Here is a 26,251-nt window from a genome sequence, read left to right on the forward strand (position 1 = left end):
TATCTGTTTCTGTGGCCTAAAGATCCCAAAATTAAAAATCCCAGTCTTTACCAGGATTTAAAACTGGGACCCCTCGATTCAAAAGCCAAGTGGCTTTATCACTCAACCCCTATTTTTCATTTTGGTCCATATATAGCTATAACATTTTGGCTATCTTAAATTTAATCCCCAGTTAATTCCCACTCCAACATTGTAATACAAAATATACTTTCTGTTCACAGCAAATAAGACAAAAGATTGACATAAATTGTAATGAATAATTTTTGAAACATATATTTATGTCACTGATTAATGGAAATGTATATTCTTCTGTTGTATTCTGCTTATTTCATAATTTTATTTTCTTAATAAATAAATGTGTGTATTCCTTCAGTTTCCAAAGAGACTCTGGCTATATGGCAAGACATATGAAGAGCTTTAATAAACCAAGTAGCCTTCCACATACTAACAGTGGCAGCTCTTACACAGCATATGGAGACCCAGCGGAAAGCCCTTTCATTGCCCCTAATGATCCCTTTGGTAATATGCGTGACAACTCATTCCAAAAGCAGAACATCGGCCCTAACCAACATGGCTCTAACCGGAATTCCCTGTCGAACTCATCTCATGGGTCACAGAACTTTCGACCTAACTACAACAGTCAGTCTTTCAATCCCAATCAGTCTCTGACTTCAGGGAACTCTGGTGGCCCTGCACCCGGTCAACAGAACCAGCCACTCAGAGATGGGTTTGCACCAGACTCTGCCAGAAACAGCTTGGCCAAGTCTGACTCAAGCCGTAATGGCCATAATTCTTACAGCCCTATTCAAGCAGAGCGACAACGCTCACGTGATGGGCAGGGCCAGTGGGTGAATGGTGTTTACCAGCAGCCTCCGAAAGATGATTCTTACTCAGACATTGACACTCCAGTGAAGATGCTTCACAAGTGGGATGAAGGGTTTCCTAGTATGGACACTGATAGGTTGAAACACAGCTCCTTTGTTGAACTGCCTGACAACAGCAAAGGAAAGCACCCAGAAACATTCAACATCAGGAGTAAATCACATGAAAATTTTCTCAGGCAGCCCGACTCGAGAATGCAGGTCAGGCCAGGACTGTTGACTCAGCAGCAAACCAGAGCATCTCAGCCACAAGACTTGAGGCGAAGCATGACTAGTGGGCAGCAGCAAAGAAATGAGGGTGATGGGAGTATGAACAAGTCATCTCCAAGCACAAGCCCCCCACATTCTCATGGTCCATCTCAGCAAACTGGCGATCCACTCCGTGGGTCACTGAGAGACACCAGGTAATATTTATTTTATGTTCATTTTTTAAAAGTTAAATTTTAATGCTACCTCTCCTTAAGATTTTTAATCTTTGAGAATTAACTCTCTGACTCCAGAATATTTTCCACATTTGAACAGAATTAATTTTTTTTTCCTTTTGGGAGTGAAAAGAATGCTTCGATTAAACTTGTATAACTTTTGTGTTTTTTTATTAGAAAATATTAGTATAGAATTAAAAAGGAATGAATGCAATTTTATAAAACAAAAATTATTTTCATATTAATGTTTGAAATTTTAAAAATTAATGATGGGTGTCAAGAGTTAAGCACACACAAATATCAACTTTTGTCTAATTCAAACTATTATTTATTATATTGGCTTTCATAGGACGTGATAATGACCTGTTTTTATATTCCATGAATTTATCTCTTCCATTTCTAAAATTTTGAACTTGCTATAAAAATCAATACCTACATGTTATTTGGATGTTTGTCTTCATTGAAATAAATAAACTTTGATGCATTCGGCTGTAGGAATACCATATTTAAAACATTTATTTTGCAAGTGTTAGTTATACAAAAAATATTATTTGGAATTAAAAGAGAGTTTCGTTAACTTTTTTAACAGAGATCAAAGACAACAGTTTCCACCTGGCCATGACAGAAGGTCTTATACTTCCAGTTCATCTTCTGGTGCTCCACCTCCAGGGTTTAACTCATCTTTTAGGAACTCAGGTCAAGGTCAGGCAGATCCTCGACAGACATCTCAGGGGTCACTGTCTCGGCCACACCAACATACAGACCTTCATCTCAACCTTAAACAGAGGCCAGATGGCAGCAATAACAGTCTACAAAGCAGCACAAGAGGGCACACGTATGTCAACTTTCCAAACAGGTCTGCATCAGATGGGCAACAGCATTTAGGTCAGGCTCCTCTTCCTGGGCGACCTCCTTACCCTTCAGCTGTGAGGCAGCAGATTGTGGAAGAGTTGGCAGAGACTAAGACCCCAGTGACCCAAAATGACTTTTTGACCTCTTCCAAGATGAATACGCAGCGCATGCAGGAGCCTGCTTATTTCCAGTACCCTACCCCAAGGGTGAGTCATTTCAACATCTTGTCCAAATAATCAGCTTGCATTTGTATTTCAATTATATATATTTTTGGATTTTATATTGTGATCGAGTGATAATTGTTTCATATATTGTTTTAAATCAGAAAGTCAAGGTTTTAAATTATAGACTTAAGTAGTTTTTAATTCTAGTGCTAATCACTTTGAAATGAAATATACTTGACCATGAGGTCTAAAGTTTGATGGTTTTTCATTTTGACTTTACATCATTTTGCATATATACCTTTCACATACTTGAGTAGACACTTTTTTGTTGTGACATAACCTGAAACATCCATATTTTGAAATATTTATGATAGACCAGTTATTGTGACATAGTATAAAAAGTAAAAGGGAGATAAGTGTCAAGATTCATTTGTTTATTTGATTCATTCTGCTGGTGTAATATGTAATACTAGTTTGACTTGACTAATCTATTTAATGTGATTTTAACATTGTGATTCAAACTTATTATTCCTGCTGGATTTAAAGTTATCCTATTTAAACTGGTGAGTATCTGTTTGTTGTGCTTTGTTCATTTATGTATGTGGTAGTGTTTTATGTTGCAAGGAAAACACGGCAAATACTAGAGTGCGAAGATGTTTTGTTCATTTAACTTCTCTACATGTTACACAGGATAGCTGCCAGGTCATGTGGTATGTGCTTCGGACTGTTGTCCCAGGCTAGAACCCTGCCTGTTTCTAATAACCACTGACCTGCTGGAGGTTTTGGCTAGGAAGTAATAATGTTAAATTTTGAAAGAACATCTGAAAGGTAAAACAAACAAAACAGCCTTAATAACATCAATTTTACTTACCTCTAAACTTTGTTTTTTTTTTTTACCTTTCTCTGTAGGAAAAGCAGCTATCCAACACGTTACCATGGGAACAAGGCACACAGCCAAACTCTGCAGCATCGTCACTGTCTCGTAACCAACCCAGCTCTAGGTTATCTGATTCAAGTCATTCCAGCCACCCTTCGGCAGCAGAGGACCAAGGATATAGTCCAGGGTCCCCCCAGTCTCGCAACATGATGGATCCAGAGGCCCAGAAGTTACGCCTAGCTTATGAAAGAGTCAGCAGCCTGAGGCTTGCCCCTGACAAAGGTAAAAATCTTGCTTTATAACTCTTGTTTCTTTTTATTCTTCATAGTTAAATTTCCGAGCACATCGAATATTGAGATATTTAGAAATTAATAATAATTTTATAAAAGAACTTGTCTGTGTACAGATAGAAAATGTTTGTAATATACTACTTCTAAACTTATCCTTTAAAAAAAAATTTCTCTCTAAACAAATTTTTACTTTTAAAATTACAATGGAACATCCTTTCACGTCAGTTGTATTTTTTTGTTTTCGTAATTGAACTATTCAACTCAATGAATCTATTTTGTCTCATATCATTTTTTGTGTGGTCTGCACGTCTTTGTATCTATGTAACAACTAATTATCATATTATGTCAATGCTGTCATGTTTAATAATCAAGTTTTTTTGTTTTTGTCTTTGAAAATGAATTGTTTTTCTTCTTCCTCACATATGTTTTTGTTTATATATAGTCAGCATTATCTCTCTAATAATTGCAAGAAAATTGGTTCTATCAGAAAATATTATCATGACAATTACATATGTGCTATTTGTTCTTTGAAATATATTTGTTCACCAGCTATGGTGGAAAACTAGTGAGACTTTAAGTCATCATCACTGGAATGATATTTACCTATCCTTATGGACAATAAAGATTATTATTATTGTTATATTATTATTAATCTGAACTGAATAACTTTCCCACTAACATTTCTAAATATAAACAAGATGTATGATATTTTATTAATCCAAGCTTATAAAAATTATCTGTCTGCTCCAGTCGCCTGGGTTAAAAAAAAAAACAGCAACCATTCTACAAATTAAATTTTAAAAAATATCCAACTATCAAAATAAAATTTCTAATTCAGAGAAAAGCAAAACAGTTATTCTACAATCTTATTATAGCTCCTTAAAGCAATAAAGAGTCTACAGTAGAAATTAATCAGTGACTTTAACTAGGAAACGGTGGTTTTGTTCCAAATTGCTAATAAAATAAATTAAAGCATTTAACAATGTAAAAAAAAGGGTGATTGGGACATAGCATTTTGAAATACTTAAATTGTTTCTGAATGCTTAACACTTAGCCTATTGTCTTGTATGTTCAAATATATATATTGTTATGTCATAATGACTCTAATTGTATGTTATCAAATGACTGTTTTACAACTGTTGTCGAGTTGTATTGTTGATGTTTTTGTTACTGTTGTTCCTTCACCTCATATCATCATGACATATTTATATAACAAAACACAGAAGACCTTCCATATCATGACAACGACTTGATGGTCAACGGCAGACTGTACCCTGCCCCAGCCATGGAATCTTTGGATGCCCTTGAAGCCACAAACAGAGCCCACAGGTCACAAGAAGAGCTGAGCACTTATGGGAAGATCTCTCCACCGATGGGCATGTACTTCAGAATTCCGGATGAACCAAAAGATTTGTATCAGAGAGGCTCTGCCTTCAGGCCCCCATCGACCCCATCTGGCAGTGTTTCTGGTTTGGATTCTCTTCAGAGGATGCGACCGTTTAGCTCAGAGCGCCATGGCATGTTTCCCAGAGAGATGGCCAACTTTGGGACACGGACTCAAGATATTCATGATTATGCAGATGATGTTGACTATTATAATTTAACTAATGGATCAGCTGTGCATCGCCAGTTGGCAAGGGCTGAGGTTCATGCTGGTTGGTTGGCCAGTGACTACCATTTCAGAGACCAAATGGCTAAGTATGAACATACACGGCATATGAACGCTACTGAATATATTGAAGATAAAAGTGACAGACATAAACATATAAAAGATCAGTGGGCTAGCTATGATGATCAGATGACAAGACAAGAATGTCTTGATGACCAAGTAGCTAAAGATGAACATTTTGATGAAGCGATGCCAAGATATGATCATTTAAATGATGAGATGGCCAAGCATGAGTATCTGAAAGAAGCCAGAAAACAATATATTGAAGACCAGAAAACTGTCAGTGAAGATCAAATGGCCAAATATGGCAATAGAAATGGTCATTTTACCAGACATGAGAATAATAGATTGAGAACTGAGCGGTCAGAAAACAGATTAGACAACTATGCTGCAGCGAATGGTCAGTTAGCCAGAGAAGACCGTAAAAATAACAGATATAGTAGACACAGTAATGGACACTCACACGCTCTTGATCATTTTGACAATAGAGTGCCTACACATAGTCACATAACTGACCACATGAATGAACGAGTGCCACGTCCATTTACTGAGCTGCACAATGTCTACCAGTCCACTTGGTTTGGTCCCTACTGTAACGGACTTCGCAGTAACAATGTATTCAAAAACGTAATGGGGTCTGAAACGCAAGAGAAGAGTGAATGGCCAAGGGATGGCCCCTATTCAACCCACTTGACAGGTATAGTTCATCTGTTTCTGCATCTTTTCCTGAGTTTGAATGTTGTCACTGTGCAATTATCATGTATATCTTTCACTAACAGCCTACTGCCTTATTTTTTTGTCTTGTTTTCACTTTTTGGAATTTTCATGTCAGTGCTAAAGATTTTTGTGTTTGTTGCACTAAAAGCATGGGGTATTTATTTTTTTTAATTATTTTTAAAGACATTCAGCGTAGACATTCAGGGTAGACATTCAGCATATGTTTATAGTTATTGTGTTTGAATATGATTTTGCCTTTGTTGTGCTAACTGCATGCCTCATCTGGTGGTTTTAATCTTACAATTTATTTCAGTGTCTTTTTTTTTAAAATATGAATAATAAAATTAAAATGCTAGAGTTTTTTTTAGGAAACAATAACTTATTGCCTGAATGTATTTTTTGTTTTAATGTATAATATAGTTTCAGTGATGCCAAAAAGCATCTGGCTTTTAGGTAAAACACAGTCCAGTTAAACCAGTAACAGACTAAAAACTTACAAATCTACATTTTTTTTTTTAGTCTTAAAACACGAATGTTTAGGGTTTTAGTCTTAAAACACGAATGTTTAGGGTTTTAGTCTTAAAACACAAATGTTTAGCATTTTAGTCTTAAAACACGAATGTTTAGGGTTTTAGTCTTAAAACCTTTTTATTTGTTTTTAACTGATGATCTGATAAGATACAATTTTATTTAAACATAATGTGGGAAATTGATTTTTTTTCTTAACTCTTTCTCTCCTAACTGACGATACCAGCGTTGATTCCACCAGAATGTGGTAAATAATTACAGAGAGAAAGAGTTAAAATTATTTGATGACTTGTTTTATATTTACTTTTTATTTCTCATAACTTCAAATGTTGTGAGTTTTTTGTTGTTGCATTGTTTCTTATAACTTCATATACTGCATGATGAAATCAAATGTTGTTGCTGTTGTCTGTTGTCAGTGTTGTTGTGCTATAAATAGGTCTGTGTCTATGTATAGACCATTGTTTTTAAGACACCAGTCACTGCTTTATCGTTGATTCATTTGATTAATTGAAGAAACATGATTTGCGATGAAATTTCATCTATGCTAATCATAATCTTATTCAGATACAAAAAAATACAATAATTGTTATAAATTACTTTCGATTAGGGGTTTGACTTTAATGACTGTGCCAATGATTGCATCAATAGATAATTTATTATTGTTTCGCGTATAATTGATTTTTTTTCCCCTTGCATGTTAATTTCTTTTCTGTTTCACATTTTGGTTAATTATTTTGTGGTTTAATTATTCTATAAACTATTATTATTTTTTTTGCTTGTTAATGTAGAAATGTCCAATGTTTAAAGTTGCCTTAAGTTAGCTTTAATGAATATGTTTTATCACCCGTTTTTTTTTTTTTTTTTTTTTTTTTTTTTTAAATCCCACTCATTTAGTGCTATGGAAAGATTAAGATTTAGCTATCACTAGCTGCCCCCCTTGTAAGGTCACATCAGATTCATTTTAGAATTTCACTTTTGAATATATCCATTCTGAATATTAATTCTGTATTATAGTAGCCTACTGTAAAACAATTAGAATTATACTTTTAATTCAAATTTCCTTGGTTAATTTCTTGATCTAGTCTGTATTTCAATATTTAAAGATCTAATCTGTATTTCAATATTTAAAGATCTAATCAATATTGAAAGTTATGTAAGTTTTATAGATTTGTAATACACATTCATTTTAAAAACAAACCAAACTGTTTTTTGTCTTGAAGCTCCCCCAAGAAGGCAGCCACCAATGATACATACAGTTAAAGAGGATCCAAACATGTCCGACAGGGAGGTCCTGGTAGGTAGTTAATGAGCAATCTAGTTTGTTCTCAACTTAAAGACCAATTTGTCTGACAAATTATTTTAAATAGAAGTTTGTTTGTTTTTTTGTAGAAAAGTTCTGATCTCATGTAGACATTTTATTGTTGTCAAGAAAGATCAAATAGATTTACTATTTTATTTAAGTCTATAGTCCTCCTTAATGTCCTCTGCAGAGCTCTTTAATTTGAGAGATTTGGTGTTCTGGCCGGAAGAAACTATTGTCATCCTATGTTGTTAAATACGAGAATACAGAGTTTACCAGTCTACTCTTGGTGTTGTGAGCCCAGTTCAATGTCCACTCACCTATTATTTTCCAAACCTAACAGAGAGCAATTTGTTTAAATTTGATCAACATTTTTAAAATGGTTCTTATATTCACATATCGAATCTTAAATTCAACTAATTCCTTTATTCATATCGTGTCCTGATTTGCCAAATAAATATAACCATCTGCTTCCAGTTATATTTTCTCCAGTATTAAATTAAATTGTGACTTCCAAATATTTTCACGTCACTTTTGCAGGAAACTAACCTTCAGAAAGTCATCAAGAAAAATCCTTTGGCTGGACCCAGGCTAAGAATGAGCATATCAGCTGGAGATCTGATTGGAAAAACTGTAAGTACTTTTATATAAGTACACAGAGCTTAACAGCCGAACTCCTGTAGTAGTGAGAAGTTAAAACATGATCTAATTTATCTCTTCAATCCTCTAGAGTTTTGCTGCTAGTGTAGTGTTACATTTAAAATTATTCCACAGCATGATGAGCTAGTCTTGTTCCTGATACAGCTACGCAGGAATCAAGCAACACTGGAGAAGATGAGGGATTGGTACAAGACTCAGCTTGACCAGAGGAGACCATTAGAAATGGAATACAGGAGGCAGTAAGTGATAGCTACTTTATAGAACATTAAACATTATTTGGCGTCTTTCAGATGTTGATACAAACTTAATGTTTTTCTTTGGACTCATTCCCTAATGTTTGACGTACATTTGTCATGTTAAAAGCATAAATCAACTTATCTAAGATCTGACTTGGCACAAAAAAAAAATATTTCTATTCTTAGGAAACAAAGTCTGATATAAAATCCCAGTGTTTCATTGTCTTCACATTCAGTGCTCTTAAATTTAGAATTAGAGTAAGTCTGCAACATTTTCAAAAACATCAACCAGGATCTGTGTGGAAGTTGTCCATAATTGTACCAGTACCAAAGGTTTCCAAACCAAAGGTTGGCAAAAAACAAACCCCATTTGGGCAGCTGGTTTTAGAAAAACATTCAAAGGAAAGCTAAAAGAATCTAGAGATAAATAATCACCCTTTGGGTCAGGATTGTGTGATTTGAACACCAAAAAAGAGATACAAGACACCGATAGCAAAGACAAACAGACACAAAAACTCTTTTGTCCCCTGTCAATCAAATCATTAAATAACAAATTCAACTATCTGATAAATTAAGAGTGAGTCTGGTATGAATGTATACTTTGGTTTTCTATACTTATAATGGTTTGTTTGGGGTAATGCACCAATTGTAAGATATATTCCTTATGGATAATAAAGATTATTATTATAAGTTTTAATCTTGTTTCAGAGTGAACCAAACTGGGGTAATCAAAGACAGGAGGCTCATGGACAACCATCAAAACTTTTTGAATGCCAAAGGCCAGATGGAAGAAATTGAGAATAAAGTGAGTTATCAAATTTTTCTTCTGAAATCAGTTAGAATTCATAATGTATGTTTAGCAAGTACAATTGTTGCAGCTGCTAACTTTGTCAGTTATTTGATGTGTTTGTAAAGAGCTATCAAGCACTACATTCATTGTGAGAGGGTAAAAAGTTAGCTATAGCTTATTCAAGTCTACTAGGGGCAAGGATTTTGAAGTTAGTAACAAGAAATGAATCAATGGAATAAATATTTCAACTAAAGCATTGATTAATGTAATTTATTCAAATTAATTGAAAAATATTTTAAAAAATCCAAAAGTAATGTAGCCAATAAGTATATGTTTAAAACAAACAGAAATACATATTTAAAAAAAAAAATATTATGATTAAATTGTATATTATTATGCACCACAGCCTAGTATGAGTCACTTTGGCTGAGCGGTAAAGGGCAAGGCTCCCAAACCAAAGAGTCCAGGGTTTGAATCCTGGTGTAGACTGGGATTTTTAATTTTGGAATCTTTAGGGCACCTCTGAGTCCACCCAGCTCTAATGGGCACCTGACATCAGTCGGAACAAAGTAAAGACGGTTGGTCATTATGCTGGTCACATGACACCCTCATTAACCATGGGCCACAGAAACAGATGACCTTTACATCACCTGCCCTGTAAACCGCAAGGACTGAAAGGGGAACTTCACATTTTTACATCCTAGTGTTTAGCTAATACACACTTCAAACGTTTTTTCAGCTGGAGGTGTACAAGCCTATCATCAACCTGCTGGACAACATGGTCACTATGGGCAGTCTGTATGGGGGAGATAACTTAATGTTAGCCACACAGTACAGGAAGGTAATAGCACTAGAGTTGTCTACAATGGCAAATCGTCAATGTTGATTATATATTCACCCAGTACTTAGCATATTTTCAATACATTTGGTGTTAACACAGTTAAAATATAGTAATATTTTACAACTTTCTAAGGTAACTCTTTATTGTATTTATATATGCCTAGATGTTCTATAAAGTATATTGTTAACAGAAAGCAATGTTTCCTCTTCTGATATAATATTATTTTTTTTTAAAGTTCATGTTGAAATGTAGCTTGAAAAACAAAAAGGAGAGAGATTAAATTGAAATGTCATTATTTCCCTCTCTGTTCACAAATTACAGCATCTCTTGAGACCTGATCAGTACCAACCTCCTAAAAAGATGCTGGAATTTTCCAGAAAAAATCAGGAAGACAGACTGATACAGAACACGGAAGCTCAACTGAAGGAGCTGTCATCGGATGAAGTAGATTTAGAGGTCAGTGGCTTGATGTTTTTAAAGCATTGAAGTAGATTTAAAGGTCAGTGGCTTGATGTTTTTAAAGCATTGAAGTAGATTTACAAATCAGTGACTTCATGTTTTTAAAGCATTGAAGTAGATTTAAAGGTCATTGTGACTTGATGTTTTTAAAGCATTAATGTAGTTTAGTTGCATAACTTTCAGTAAAAAAAACATCAAAAAACTCTCTCTCCACAGGAAAAAATTGATCGTCTCAATGATTTGGATCGTCTTCTTCAAGAGCAGAGTTTCAAAGTTTCAAGTTATAAAGAAGATAAAGTAGGTTGGGCTTTTTTTTTCCCTTTTAATTTCAGTCGACAGGGCCACAAGCTTTTATTGCATCTAAGAAAGATCATTTCTAGACTTGAACTACCTGACAACAAAACTTTTCTCCACATTTGAACTAAAGTACTTCTGATGTACTACAATGATAAGTTTGAACATTTATAATCTTTGCATTATTAGGAAATATTACATTTGGAATTTAAACTATTGGGGAAACTCATACACTAAATACATTAAAAACAAAAACAGTTTGAAAAAAAAAAAAGGCTAATAAATTGGACTTTGATTAATGGCAGGTAACAATTTTAAATGCTTAATTTTCAAAATCTTAACTCCAAGTCAAATAGATTTTGCAGTAAAAATACAATTTGGTGGTAGATTTTCTTAATGCTCTGTAAAAAAATTAAAAAAATAAAGATGAAAATAACTCAAGCTAAAGAAATTATTCTAAGTGGCTACCCTTAAGGAGATGATAAAAAGTATAAAAGAAACAAAAGCAAAACAAAAAAACTATAGATTTCCTTTTTATTTAAATATGTTTGTAAAGGACTTGTTTATTAGTAGTTTGCTTTGCTTAATCAATAACCAGTTAGCTAGTTCAATTCCGTATTTGTAAACAGAACACACACAAAAAAGTATATTTTAAAACTCTTCATTCTTGCCCAAAAAAAACCCAGCACATTCATTGATATAAAATCTTCATGTGTTACAAAGACTAGATTTATAGAAATTTAATATGTTAATAACATTTAATAATCAACAGTTCCATCATCATTATTCTTCTTCTTTCTTCTTCATCGTTCTCATTGTTATGTTGGAGTGTTCATATGACTAGACCAATACATGAGATGAACTGCGCAGTGGTTTCCAACTCAGGGAGCTCTCCATATAGTTTTCTTTCTATTGGGGTGATTTGGGGCCAATGTCTTATACGGGCCTCTTGGTAGAGAGAGCAGTTTTGGAGGACGTGGTCGGCATTTTCTGGTGATACTCCACATGGGCAGATTTCACTGGTTCCAATTTTGAGCTTCCGGAACATGTGTTGTCGCATTCTGTTGTGTCCGGACCTGAGTCGAAAGATTAGACGCTGGTCTTGTCGGGATAGCTTATAGTAAGCATCATCTTTCTTGTGATTTGGATGGGAGCTCGTCCATTTCTCATTTATTTTATCTACAATTAATTTCTTCATTTCTTCTGGATAGAGAGCAGAGTTTACTTGTGAGTTTGTTCTCCCACTCTTGGCGAGTGTGTCAGCCTTCTCATTTCCTGCTAGTTGTATGTGAGCTGGTATCCATTGAATGACAGTTTTTTTGCTGTTGTGGTTGAGCTTTGTGAGTGCTGTTCTGAGGTTTTTAATATAAGGGGAATCAGAGTTTTGCAGGCTTTGGAGGGTTGTTTTTGCGTCTGTTAGAAAGACAATCTGACTGTGAGGGGAACTTGGATGATTTGCTAGCATGGTAGCAGCTAGTGCTAGTGCTTCCCTTTCTGCTCTGTGACTGTCAGAGAGCTCTCCAGTTGCAAAGGATTTTTCTAGTTTTCTTCCATCTGGCCATTCGATAAGTATTCCAGCTCCTCCATTTGTGGTGGCTTTATGGGATGAGCCATCCGTGTAAACTCTGATCCACTGATTGCTAGGGTAATTGGTATGTAGAAAACAGTTCACTATTTCCTTGAGCTCTGTTGGTCTGTAATCAGATTTTCTTTTTATGTTTTCAATATGGTCCCTTATAGTAGGAAGAGGGCTTTCGTCCCAGGGTGGAGATTCATTATAGTGTATCGAGGATTCCAGAGTAATTTTTTCAAGTTGGTGTTTCTTTTTTAGGTTTAGAGATTCCTGTATGAAATTGGTCCTTTTGAGACGGTTTTTTGTGCCAGTTTTGTGGATTTTTGTTCTGAGTGGGTGCCTCTCCAAGGTTTCCAATTTTGTGAATTGGGAAAGGATTTTTATTTCTCTTCTTTCATCCAGAGAGATCAGGGCAGCGGTTTCCTCCATAGCTCTTATGGGTGTTGTTTTGATTGCTCCTGTCATTATCCTTAGACCAATATTTTGAACCTTGTCTATTTTTCTAAGGTTGGTTTGGGCTGCTGAGCCCCATGCTGTGGCACCATATTCTAGTACAGGTCTTACATAACTGGTATAGGTCTTTTTCAGGATGTTGTGATTTGCTCCCCAATCTGTGCCAGCTAATTTTTTCAAGAGGGATAGTCTCTGGATGCCTTTACTCTGTGTTTTATCTATTTGGTTTTTCCAGGTTAGTCTCGGGTCATAGGTGACTCCAAGATAAGTAGGGCTGTCATTTTTTTCTAAAGCTTCCTTATCTAATGTTAATTTTATTGTTTGTTGTTTTGTTGACAGTGAGAATATGGTATATGTTGTCTTTTTTGTGTTAATGGACATGCCCCAGTCTTTGGACCAATTATTGAGTTTATCAAGAGCATCTTGTAATCGAAATTTCGATGTTCCTACATATTCTTCTGTGCTAATTAAGGCAAGGTCATCTGCATACATGCTGCTCTTAACTTTTTTGGGTAGGTTTTGATTTAGATCGTTTATGAATATTAGGAAAAGTGTTGGGGATAGGACTCCTCCTTGGGGGACACCATTTTTTATACCCACTGTGTGGCTTCTTTGTCCTTGCATGCAAACTAAGGCTTTTCTATTATTTAGGTATTCCTTTATCCAGTTGTACATTCTGTGGGATATGTGATGCTGGATTAGCTTGAGCAAGAGACCTTGTTCCCAGACTTTGTCAAATGCTTTTTCTAAGTCAACCCACACAATTGTTGTTGGTTTCTTTTCTTGAAAGCCGTCTTCTATTTCTTGTGTGATGAAGGCAATTTGATCTTCTGTTGATCTGCCTTTTCTAAAGCCAGCCTGGGCTTCAGTGAGTAGGTTATTTGACTCAAGGATCCATGTCAGCCTTCTGTTTATCACTCTTTCCATCAGTTTGCAGGTACAGCTAGTGAGGCTGATGGGACGGTAGCTATCCAGTTTATTTCTTGGCTTGCCGTGCTTTAGTATAGGGATCATAATGGCTTTTTTCCAGATGTTTGGAATTCTGCCAGATTTCCAGCTAGCATTGAATAATTGTAGCAGTTTTCTTTTGGCTTGAGGACCCAAGTGAAGAAGCATGTCATTTGATATTTTGTCTGGGCCCGGGGCTTGTTTTGGTTTGAGGGCTTTTAGGGATTCATCTAGTTCCTTCATTTTAAGATTAGTGGTCATTCCCAAGGAGTAAGCTGGATTGTTTTCTTTAAATTTATCCTGGATTTCTGAGTTTACATCTTTATTTCTACTTTCATTAATTTGTATTTGTCCTACGCTTTGGAAAAACTTAATGAATTCATTTGCTGCTTCTTGGCCTTTCAGGGGTTTGTTGTCCTTTTCTATTACTATAGGAGTTGTTCTGTTTTCTTCCTGGTTGAGACATTTGGCTATACGCCAGAGTTTGTGGCCATCTCTATCTACGTTTAGTTGTTCTGTTTTTTCATGCCAACTTTTCCTCATGGCGGAAAGGTAATTTTTCCTGAAAACTGCGTTAGCTGCTTTTAGATTTATGTTATTTTCTATACAAGGGTTATTTTCTACTGTGTTTCTGGCTTCAATAGTGGCATTGTGGAGTTGTTGAAGGTGATCAGACCAGTTGGGGATATAATCTTTTCTTGCTCCTCTAGGAATTGATTCCTTAGCTGCTAGGAGTATTGCTTTGGAGAAAGCTGAGAATGACTTATAAACCTGATTTGTTTTGCAGTTTATTGAAGTTGTATATAGGTCTGTGAGCTTTGAGAATAGGTGCCAGTTGGCTTTTTTGTAGTTCCATCTGGGGATGGTGGAGTTTTCTGATATTTTGAAGGAGGTATCGATACTGATCAATATGGGTCTGTGGTCGCTGGTGGCTAGCTGGTCTGCAACTTCTCTAGTGCACTTTTTGGATAAGTTGTCTGTTGCAAAGGCTAGATCTGGAGTGGTTGATGTTAGCCAGGCTCTTGAAAAAAAGGTTGGTTTGTCCTCAGGTTTATTTAGCAAGATAAGTCTGTTCTCTGCTTGCCATTCTTCAATTTCTTCTCCCCTGGCATTTAGGTCTGGGTATCCCCAGCTCTGAGAGTGACTATTCATATCTCCTAAGATTAGACAGTCTTCTTGGTCAGGTATTTGAATGTGGTCAATCTCTATTTCCTTGTCTGGTGGGAAGTAGCAGTTAAATAGATTAATATTTCCATCTGGGAGAATTAGCTTAGTTCCCATTATTTCTGATTCTGAGGAGTTGGGCATAATTATGTCTGTGGTAGGGATATCATTTTTAATGAGGGTGAGGATTCCTCCTTTGGGTCTGATTTCTCTATCTTGTCTGATGCAGGTGTAGCCTCTAATGGAGAAACGAAGATTACTGTTCAAATGAGTTTCTTGGATGCAAGCTACATCAATTTCTTTCTCATGCAGAAATATTTTTAGAGCTTCTTTTTTCTTTTGGATGCCCTCTGCGTTCCATTGTAAGATTTTTAGACTTTTGGTCTTGGAGTGTTGGCCAGTAGTATTTACTTTCTTGTCCCTGCTCCTGGCTCCACAGGCAGAGATAGAAGAACCACCAGCTCGCTTGTGTGGGCTCCTTCGAGGCGGAGAGCCCGGCCCCCTACCTGCGCGGCGGGATTCCACAGGCAGGACGCCACATCTATTAGAATCGTTACTGAACTCCAACATAGATGAGGTTGCGTGTCAATGTGTTATGCGCCAGGAGGCCCATTGACTCCGACTTCAGCCTGCTTTTCTTTCTGGGTGTGCTCCCATAGCCTTTGATCAACCAAGATCATCTGCAAGGCAGCAGGTGTTTATTTTCGGAGTTTTCTCTCCTAGATGAACTGCTATCCCTAGCTAACGGGTTTCATCTACCCGGGTTTAGAGTTAGAGCGCCCTATACTCGCTTTTTGCAATCATTTCCCTGGATTTCTGAGATGTTTTTAGTAAATATTCTAACCACTGGAATACTTCACCTCATCCTCCATGACTGCAAACCAGTTGGTCCGCGGCTGTTTATTTGCTATTCACAGCTAACCCTTATATCTAAGGGTCTTTCCCCTATCCGCCACCTGGGGACGCGCTTGGTAGAAGGTGGTAGCTCCCCCAAGATCATCATTATTGAAACAAAAGATTTAACACCTGAAATACTATTTTATTAAAAATTATAACAAAAATTAGCTAGCAATTATTGTATCTTACTGTTGAACAATAGTTCTGACTCATACTAATATTTGTTGACCACAAAGGAACTAATGGAGAGAGCCTTGAGTGATGCATTTAAACAGCAAGACCAGTATAGAAATGATCCTCGAGAGATGAGACGACTCACAGAACAACAAAGAACATTGGAAAAGGAAATTTCGCGTGTCACTCAGCAGCTAGCAGAAGCGTCAAAGGTTAGGCCAAATAATCAATAATATATTTTTTTTTATGACAGTATATTTTAACTCAGCATTTCTGTTTTGTTTGAATGTAGACATTTCAGTTTAAGTTTTGTCTTTAAAATTATTTTTTCTTATATATATTATTATTAGATTTATTAATGCTTTTATATAATATTTTTATATAATAAATTGTAAATTTTATTGAAACTCTACCCAGGAACTAGAAGAGACAACAGCACAGAACAATAAGCTAGAACAGGAAGTTGCACTTCTGCGTACAAAGGTTCATGGGGAACTGACTCGGAGCAAGAGCACACCTTCCCTGGTTAGTATATGTCTATCTTGTGTACTTCATTCTCTTATCAGTTTTGTGAGCCTGAAACTTTTCTGCTAATAATGACCAGTTTTGCAGCATTGTTCTAGTTTTTTATGAAACAGTCTCACCATCACCTATCTCTTAGTCTGTTGGACCGTTAAGGCACCATACAAGATTTTTCTCCATTCCTCTTGCATAGAACCTCTTTCCATTCTTTTATGTTGTCTTCCCATCGCTTTCTTTGTGTTGCCTCATCTTCTTTTTCCTGCTACTGTTCCCTGAAGGAAGGTATTTTCGAGCCCCGTAATATGGCCATAGAGTTTGTGTTTTTGTTACAATAGTTAGCAGGTCATCGTGGGGTCCAATCGTTTGTGATGCATCTTTAAATGTGATACCTAGGATCCTTCTGTAGCATCTCAATTTCATTGCTAGTATTCTCCTATCTAGCTCTACAGTCAGCGTCCAAGACTCACAATCATATAAAAATGTGGCTATGACCAGAGAACGCATCAGTCTGATTTTTGGTGTCAAGGGCTACACCTTTGTCTTTCCATATTATTTTGAGTTTAAAAAATGCTGTTTGAAAATGAAAAATAATAATGAAGATTTAACTGATTTGATGAAATTATTTGCCGCAAGAATTCTGTTTCAAAACCAAGTCTGAGCTACTTCTGCTCCTTAACCTTTTAAAAATGTCTGTGTAACACTACTACTATGTATTACTACTTTTTTGATAATTTATCTGTCCAGCTCTCAGCCTCCCTCATGTAATTTTTTTTGTTTTTGTTTTGTTGTTTTTTACAGCTATAGCAACTTTTTTGTTATCATTTCTGATTTTAATTGATTGATTTATTTTAAAATACTGAATTTTCTACAAATACAGTGATGGCTTGCCACTTTGTAGCTTAGCTTAATTGGCATTACTCTTTAAAAACATGAAATATTTGAACGCTCAAACTTTTACACAGGTCTTAATTAGCCAGGCATTGCCATTGTTACAAATTTTGCCCTCTCTATAATTATGCTATTTTATGATTTAAAAATGTATTAAAATCAGCTTCTATAATAAAGGGAAAAAAAAAAACAACTAAAAGAACAAACTAGTTACATTTACTAAGCATAAAAATAAATTTTTAATACTTTCTAACGCTGATGATCATTTGATTTATATCTGTGCATAAATGTTCCAGAACTCAGAATATTCCCTCCCTACAATTTTAAATTTTGAACTAAAAAGTAAATTTGAAATAAAAAAAAGATAACTTTGGACAATCTTTTAACAATGTTCAGGCCTCTGAGAATGTGAGAACCAAAATGCTGATGGAGAAAGAGCTGGCCAAAGTGGAAGGAATGATGCAGGGACTAAATCAAAAGGGGGCCTCCCTGTCACAAGCCATGAAAACCATCAGGAGATCATCATCTAGCTCACAGCTGGCCGCAGCACTAGGTGAGAACAACATTGAATCCTATTATGTTATTATTATTTTATTTGTTATGCTTGCTCTGGATGTGGCAAAATAAGTAGGTCACAGCTGGGACTGCGTAATCATGGGAAATGCTGCATTCCTCATTAATCTGCAGACTTGAAAACATGCCTTATTATTATTATATTTTATTTAATTACTTTTGTATAATGCATCTTTCTTGCTAAAAGCCTGTTCAGTGCACTCTAGTCCAATCTCTTTTATAGACCCATAGGGGTACCTAGGAGAGGGTTTCCATGCTGCCTTTAAGTGTTCAGCAAACACAACTCAGCAGAGTCAGGATTTAAATCTGAGCCTTGTTGATAGGGAGATAAATAGCTTACACCACTCAGCCACTCAAATGTTGAAACTAGCTGTTTTTGTGTTCTGGTAGTATAAGTGTCTTATGATATTACTCAATATCACATAATAATTATCTAAATTTTAAATCAAAAGATAAAACATAACAAAGTAAAGATTCCATAAATAGGTTGTTGGTGTTGTATAAATAACTATACTTATAAATGAAATACACTTTCAAAGCTGTTCTTGTAAATCAGGAGTTGTCTTCCCCCTCGAAGCTTGAAATGTGGTGTACATTTTGGTTGGTGAGAGGATGTCTAAAATGGTTTAAAGTTAATGGTTTATTATCCAAATGGTACAAAAACTTGATGCTTACTATGTTGACTCTATCAGTGCTACTTGTTGACGAGGGAATGTGGAAAACGTCAAGACATCTGTGTGTAGTCTCTCAATGAACTTATCTGTGAGTTGTGTCTGTTCCCTATTAACTCTTTCTCTCCGTAATTATTTACCACATTCTGATGGAATCAACGTTTGTATCGTGGGTTAGGAGAGAAAGAGTTAAGGAATTTCTTGTTTTTAATTGAAAAAAAAAGTCAGTGTAATCTCATCCCATTTCCAATAAATCAATGAAGCAAAATTTGGTCTTTCTCATGAAGACATTTAACTCAAGTTTTTACTCTTTTCATTTGCATCTTTTCATATTATCTGTTTCAATTCCTTTGTCCATTTTGACACTATTAGGGTCGTGATGGATGAATGGTTAAGCGCTTGGCTTCCGAACCTGGTGTTGTGGGTTCAAATCTCAGTGAACACTGGGTTTTTTAATTTCAGGATTTTTACGGTCCTCCCGAGTCCACCAAACTCTAATGGGTACCTGACTCAAGTTGGGGAAAGTAAAGGCATTTGGTTGTTGTGCTGAACACATGACACCCTGATTGTTAGCTGGTGGCCAAATAAACAGATAACCTTTATATCATCTGCCATATAGAATGCAATGTCTGAAAGGGAAACAACTTTTTTTTATTTCCACAACATTACACTTCAGTTGAATGATGAAACAAAATTTGTTGTTTTTTTTTCCCTCAGAGAAAGAAGAGTCCAAGAAAAAAGTTGGCTCTTATCTCGAGACAGACATAGACAGTGGACAACAGATTGACCTGGCTACAGTGGTGGATGTTGCTTCGCCCGACAGCTACAAGCCTTCCATTAACCACCACAGACAGGTAGATACCTTTGTAAAAATGACCCACAAAAAGTAGCCACCAAAAGTATCGAAGCTGGCAGGACATAAGATTTATCTTTCTGTACACATCTGCTCTTGCCTTGAACCATCGCATGTAGATGTAGTGGACAGAAAGTTATGTGAAATGAAAGGGGTGCTGCCTATCAATAGAGATTTTGTTAGCTTTGAAATGGATTACTTTTAATCTGCTTATTTTATATTAGATTTCTCTGCATCTTCTTGTAAGAAACTAGAATTGGTTCAAGAAAACATAACACTATATGTTATTGACTTTGAAGCCAAAAAAAACAACCTAATAAAAAAAACTCCAAAGATTAAGGCACATGTCTTATTCTGCATTCTAGAACTAATTTCTACAAGTGCTCCTTCTTCCCTAGTGCCATTAGAGAATGGAATGGGTTGCATGAATCAGCCAGGAAAACCAATGACTTAGCAAAGTTTATGTCTCTAATTAATAATTAACATTCATGACTAGATTACCAAATGTGTAGGATGTAGTTATCTTCTCCTTTAAAGGAGCGTCTGAAGATTATATGATAAGATTATCTTTAAATTATTGTTATTGTAACATGAATTAATTTTAGTTACCTCACATTTTTGTCTCAATTGATATAAGATTGAGGAATACTGATAAATATTTTTCATTCTTAATCAGTGGACTTGTGGTCAGTATCTTTTTTATTAAACCTTTCTTAGTCTGTTTCTCTATACTTCACTTTTAAAAGATGTCATTCTATTCAAATTTGTTTGTAGAATGCTGGAACACAAGAAGACTGGGATATTGAAGACGCTGATCAAAACACTAAGCAGTTTTATGGTTGGTTTTTTTTTTTTGTTCTCTCACATGGATTTTTTATTTTTCCTTTGTGTTTGTTATTGAAAACATTTTTTTTTTACATGTTGATCCGTTTGCTTTGTTATATCTAGGCCTAGTTCCTCGGGAAAAGCCCAAGGGTTTGACAGTGAGAGATGTGAAGAGACAATCAGAGCAGAGAAAAGAGAGACTGAAGAAAGAAGACGATTTGGAAGGTGAGTATTTTTATGTACTTAATTAGCTTAGCAACGCACTATTATGTACTTAATTAGCTAAGCAATGCACTATAGTAGACGGTCTTTGAACAACACATTTAGTGATGTCACCGAGAGTTTATTCAGTTAGCATAAGATCTTCAAGACAACATCATCAATTATCAACAGAGACTCGATTGGGACCCATTCTGTAGTAAAGGTTACTTTAAATTGTTGAACAGCCTGAACTTCTTCACTTGTTCTTGTGTTTAGCTTACTGAACTTGCGTTTGTTGAAATATGCCCATACAAGATACTCAAACCCTCAAATTACTGAGTAATTGTCAAAGTCTAGACACATCTCTAAAACAGCAATACCTGTTGCAGTACATATTATAGGATTGAATACTAGATGAAGTTAGACTAGATAACTCTGGTGAACTTAATCATGACCAATGCAAGGTTCCTATCCTGTCATTAAGAAGGATCAAATGAATGTTACTCCAGTGTTACCATTATATTTTCAACAATGTTTTGATGTTTAGACTTAAACTATTTAGAAATGTAAAGTAAATAAAGTTCCCCTTTCAGACCTTGTGGTCTATAGGGCAGATGATGTAAAGGTCATCTGTTTCTGTTAATGAGGGTGTCATGTGGCCAGAACAACGACCAACTGCCTTTACTTTTCCCCAACTAATGTCAGGTACCCATTTAGAGCTGGGTGGACTCAGAGGCACCCAAAGATCCCGAAATGAAAATGACTGTGGAGTAATAGTTTAATAATCTGGCATTGTAAGGGAATAACCAGAATTGCTATTGGATGTGGGACTGTTTATTGTGTGTGGGACTGTGTATTGTGTGTGAGACTGTGTATTGTGTGTGGGACTGTGTATTATGTGTGAGACTGTGTATTGTCTGTGGGTCTGTATATTTTGTGTGGGACTGTGTATTGTGTGTGGGACTGTGTATTGTTTGTGGGACTGTGTATTTGACTTTTATTGTTACTCTTGGGATGAGAGAACTGCTGAAAAAAAGTGTGTTCTTTATGCCTGTCAAGAAGTGGCTCAGTTGACAGTAGGGTGCTAATGGAGACAGCTTGTCAAAATGAAAATAAATGCAGTAAACTGTTGCATTGTCAGTTAATATTTTCTTATTGCGAATGGCATCTTTCAGCATAGCAGTGAACATCTGAGACAGGAAAAGGCAGTTCCATTTGTTAGCCAGATTGAAACTGACAGAAACAAATGTTGTTGTTTTTTTCCTCCCAGACCTTTACATTTGTTTTAGTTAAGACTAAAAGATTTAGCCATCAAGAATTGGTTTAAACTTCCTACAAGTAATTGGGAATAGATTGCTTGTATCATTTTAAGTTCAGTCAGTACTCCCAAAGTTCAGACAGTACTTCCAAAGTTCAGTCATTACTCCCAAAGCTCATTCAGTAGTCCCCAAGCTCAGTCAGTATTCCCAAAGTTCAGTCAGTACTCCCAAAGCTCATTCAGTAGCCCCAAGTTCAGTCAGTATTCCCAAAGTTCAGTCAGTACTCCCAAAGCTCATTCAGTAGTCCCCAAGTTCAGTCAGTATTCCCAAAGCTGAGTCAGTACTCCCAAAGTTCTGTCAGTACTCCCAAAGTTCAGTCAGTACTTCCAAAGTTCAGTCAGTACTCCCAAAGTTCTGTCAGTACTCCCAAAGTTCAGTCAGTACTCCCAAAGTTCTGTCAGTAGTCCCCAAGTTTTGTCAGTACTCCCAAAGTTCAGTCAGTATTCCCAAAGTTCAGTCAGTACTCCATAAGCTCAGTCACATGTACATGCACTTCCACACCTAAAGTTCAAGAGTTACAATTTTTTGTTTGCACTAGCTTTTCACATTGTACAATGTTTTTGTTTGCACATGCATGACATTAGTTGTAACACACAGATAAGTTACATGAGCAGTAAAAAAAATATAAGTGTACTTAAATGTAAAAGAGAAAAAAATAATTTGTTTCATTTCATTGGATTCCCTGAGTAAATTTATATTTTGTTTTAAATAAAAACTTTGTCTAGTAGCTATAAGTTTAGCTCTAATTTTTTTTTTATTAACAAACTTTGATAACTAAGTTAATTTGCAATATTATTTTATCACATTTCATGTGTATATGTTTATATCGGATGCATGGTCAAGAGGCTAATTACGCTTGAACTTGGCTTGGCTACCTATGAAGGGGGCTCGAGGTTCGGCACCTGACTCGAGCAGAGTAGTGTTTACTGAGCGCCTAATGGCAGCACTGAAAACCTTCTCTTAGATACCCCTACTGGTCCACAAATGCTATAAGCCTGAGAGTAGCGCTATATAAAAGCTAAAATTTATTTATGTATTTATCAACTCAGTATAAGATTTTCCTTTTTTTTTTTCCAGAAGTCAAGCTCCAGGTCAGCAATGTTGACAATGAGGTAAACAAAAAATTTTTTGCAATATGTTTATTATACAATTTGTAACATTTGGTGATCTGTTTTATTAATCTGATGATGTTGCACGTAATGATACAACTTTAATTCCTTTCCTAAGGATACATCCATCATTCATGCACGCATCGCATCAGATCCAAGTGGTAAACATTCCAGCCTCACTCAGTGGGACTCTGCCCAACCACTGTATGAAAACCTTCCTAAATACACACCAAAATCATCGGTGTCCACAACCAGCGAGACCCAGTCTGCGCCAGGGTCCAGAAGAACCTCCCTCATTCTCATGGCCCCTAAACCTTTCACACCATACCAGGAAAAGTCAGCCAGGCCGTTCCGCAGTGAGCTGGCTCTCAACGCTGTGGGTGAGCCTCAGTTCTCATCTGTCAAGCCAAATGTTCCAGCATCGTCTGACTTTGCCAGGCCGTACCACAGCATTGAGGCATTGAACAGCCCCGCAAAAGAGGACGGCCAAGTGGTAATGGACAAAAACAATAATGGGCTAATGAGCTCCCTGGAGACGAACTATCCTGCCAACTCTTTCATGGGCCAGCAACAGAAGCCCTCTGATCAGTTCATTGCCAAGTCTTATGTTCCTGTCTCATCCAACTCAAGTGGGAGCTTGACGTTACAGAAAGAAAGAAAACAAAATGACCTAGCTTACCCTGATGAACAAGGTAATCTCTTTTTTTTTTTTTAAACTTTACTTATGCTGCATTTTGAGAGGACATTTAAAGTGTCTGTCTGTAGATTAAATCATCTCTGTTACCTGGGCATATAAAGTACTGATGGTAGAGTATCTCAGGTTAAAACCTGGTATAAACTGGAATTTTCATTCAAGATTGGTAAATTTTGTTGAATGTGTTTGCATTTGTACTTTTAGTTTATGAAAACTGAGTTAGACTTAAACTTACAATCAGAGAATGTTTTAAAATTGTGTATTGAATGAAAAACAATCATGCTTATGTCACTTTGTATCATCGTTGAGATCAAAATAATTTTGAAAAAAGGAGATCAAAGATAATTGTAGATTTTTTAAATATATAAAATTTTCAAAATAATTATTTCTTACATTCGTACTTTGATAAGATTGAGCACAGCCATTTCTGCCTGCTTGCAGGAGGTCTGTGCTAGGATGTAAGAATCTTCATTTCTGAAGGCACGTCTGAAACTTGTATAACAAATAAACAATCAAAACTTACTTAAACATGACCAGAGCTTTCTATCACACTACCAAAACTTACTTTCACATTACTGAAACTTACTTTCACATTACTGAAACTTACTTTCACATTACTAAAACTTACTATCACATTACTAAAACTTACTTTGAAAACAAAAATAATAATTCTGGGGCAATATCTATTTCTAAATTTAAAGTTTAATAAATTATGTAAAAATGAAAAATGCTTAGAAATAATTTGACCATGTTGTTTGCTGTTAACTTGGAGGGTTGACCTCACTTCAGTTCTTCCATAGACCCATCGGTTGGGAAAGTAAGATTCCATGTACAACTGATTCAGATGTTATAATTCCATCGCAAAATGTTTGCAGATCCTCATCCTTCTGCTGCTCACATCCAGAGACCATCAGGCCTGTCTAGCTTGCCTACATCTGGGGCTTACACTGCCAGACCTTGGACTAAGTCTCCTCCAGAGTGGGACAGCAGCCTGCTCAATGTTAAAAGGAGCCCCAGGGGCCGTCACATGACCATCTCCAGCAGTGAACCCCTGAAGCTGGAGATGAACCCAACCCGGCACAGTGCTGCTGGAGATCTGATGACGAGTAGATTGGTAAGTTGTGTGTGACTTGTCTCATGCATCAGGTAACACTTAATTATTGGTCATTGAAAAATTACTATGACCAGTATTAATGTCTGGCTAATTCGATAATCATCATTATTGCAAGTTATTTATTTTGTTAGAATTACTGTATTTCTAGCCCAGTTTAGTCAAACTCAATGATAATGTAACTTTATTAACCTTACGTAAGTCAGCACTATTGACTAAACTATTTCCTAATCACTTTGTTTGATTTGATTGTATTAGATATTTGAAGACAACAAAAATGTTCTTCAAAGATAAACTATAACATAAAATTAAGATTTTCATTTTGCCATCTGCAGCTGTCCTCAGCAGCAGATTTTCTTTTGGCCTCAATTTGTGAGTGACCTCCAGCTGTCTTACTCTGAAGCAGCATGCAACTAGGTGCTCTCTTCTATTTCAGCTAATTCTAGTTGGCACCTAAGCTGGTCTTTAAAGCATTTCCGTCGGGCACCTCTATTACTTTTAGCTCACCAAAAAAGACTGCTATTGGCATACGTTCAGCCCCCATATGGGATACATGCCATGCTCAGCTTAACCACCTTTGGACAATGGTTATGCTTGTTACTTCGACCACCTTTTAGCTCACCAAAAAATACTGCTTTTGGCATACGTTCAGCCCCCATATGGGATACATGCCATACCCAGCTTAACCACCATTCGGACAATAGTTATGCTTGCCCTGGAAATGGCAAAATATGTAGGTCACAGCTGGGGCTGCATAGCTGCATAGCCACAAGAAATACTGCATTCCTCATTAATCTTCGGACTTACAAGCTTCATTATAACATGAGATGGTGGGGTAACATTTTTATCATCATTCCCGCCAAAGGAAACTATGTTAAATAACAATTGCTTACCTAGTGTTGGTACTGGTTCCAAAGTTTGACAGCTACTCTAGAGTCAACTTTTGTTTCTCTTTTCTACAAGGTGTACAGAATGAGTGGGGTAAGACCTTCTGACAGGGGTGCTATCCCAGCGTATTAGTCAATGGAGAGATCACCTTTGTCTTCCAGCTTCCTTTCTTTCTGCATGATGATGTAATCTTGATCTATATCCAGCATTAAAACAGACTAGAACTTGTATTGCCTTGATCACTTTAAAACTTTCTAACCCAACGGCCTGTAAGCTTTGTTTAAAAACATGTACTCAAGTTTATCAGTATTTATCTGAATCGGTGAGAAATTTCCTTGTCACTATCATTTGGGGGGTCCTAGCATAAAAGTTTAAGGTTGTCGCTATTCAAATTTACCAGAAATTAGT

At 36.1% G+C, this 26,251-nt stretch overlaps 1 protein-coding gene across 7 annotated transcripts in view; it reads left to right on the forward strand.

The window, feature by feature from the left end:
* The window catches only part of LOC106074128 (uncharacterized), an 82,828-nt gene that overhangs the window by 45,540 nt on the left and 11,037 nt on the right, over nt 1-26,251 (forward strand). For 3 of the 7 annotated variants that reach the window (XM_056043094.1, XM_056043095.1, XM_056043098.1), the window contains 21 exons: nt 374-1,285; nt 1,893-2,361; nt 3,229-3,478; nt 4,710-5,852; nt 7,621-7,694; nt 8,241-8,333; nt 8,475-8,599; nt 9,305-9,401; nt 10,126-10,227; nt 10,549-10,683; nt 10,903-10,983; nt 16,252-16,401; nt 16,607-16,714; nt 17,996-18,152; nt 19,561-19,697; nt 20,471-20,534; nt 20,645-20,746; nt 23,119-23,153; nt 23,269-23,842; nt 24,720-24,958; nt 25,919-25,936. In XM_056043094.1, coding sequence (XP_055899069.1) covers nt 374-1,285; nt 1,893-2,361; nt 3,229-3,478; nt 4,710-5,852; nt 7,621-7,694; nt 8,241-8,333; nt 8,475-8,599; nt 9,305-9,401; nt 10,126-10,227; nt 10,549-10,683; nt 10,903-10,983; nt 16,252-16,401; nt 16,607-16,714; nt 17,996-18,152; nt 19,561-19,697; nt 20,471-20,534; nt 20,645-20,746; nt 23,119-23,153; nt 23,269-23,842; nt 24,720-24,958; nt 25,919-25,936 — 5,065 coding nt within the window. The remainder of the gene's footprint in view (nt 1-373; nt 1,286-1,892; nt 2,362-3,228; nt 3,479-4,709; nt 5,853-7,620; nt 7,695-8,240; nt 8,334-8,474; nt 8,600-9,304; nt 9,402-10,125; nt 10,228-10,548; nt 10,684-10,902; nt 10,984-16,251; nt 16,402-16,606; nt 16,715-17,995; nt 18,153-19,560; nt 19,698-20,470; nt 20,535-20,644; nt 20,747-23,118; nt 23,154-23,268; nt 23,843-24,719; nt 24,959-25,918; nt 25,937-26,251) is intronic. The other 4 variants (XM_056043097.1, XM_056043099.1, XM_056043100.1 and 1 more) reach the window with 3 other exon arrangements.

The sequence above is a fragment of the Biomphalaria glabrata genome, chromosome 10, assembly GCF_947242115.1.
Source record: "Biomphalaria glabrata chromosome 10, xgBioGlab47.1, whole genome shotgun sequence".
In the NCBI taxonomy this organism is placed as follows: Eukaryota; Metazoa; Mollusca; class Gastropoda; family Planorbidae; genus Biomphalaria; species Biomphalaria glabrata.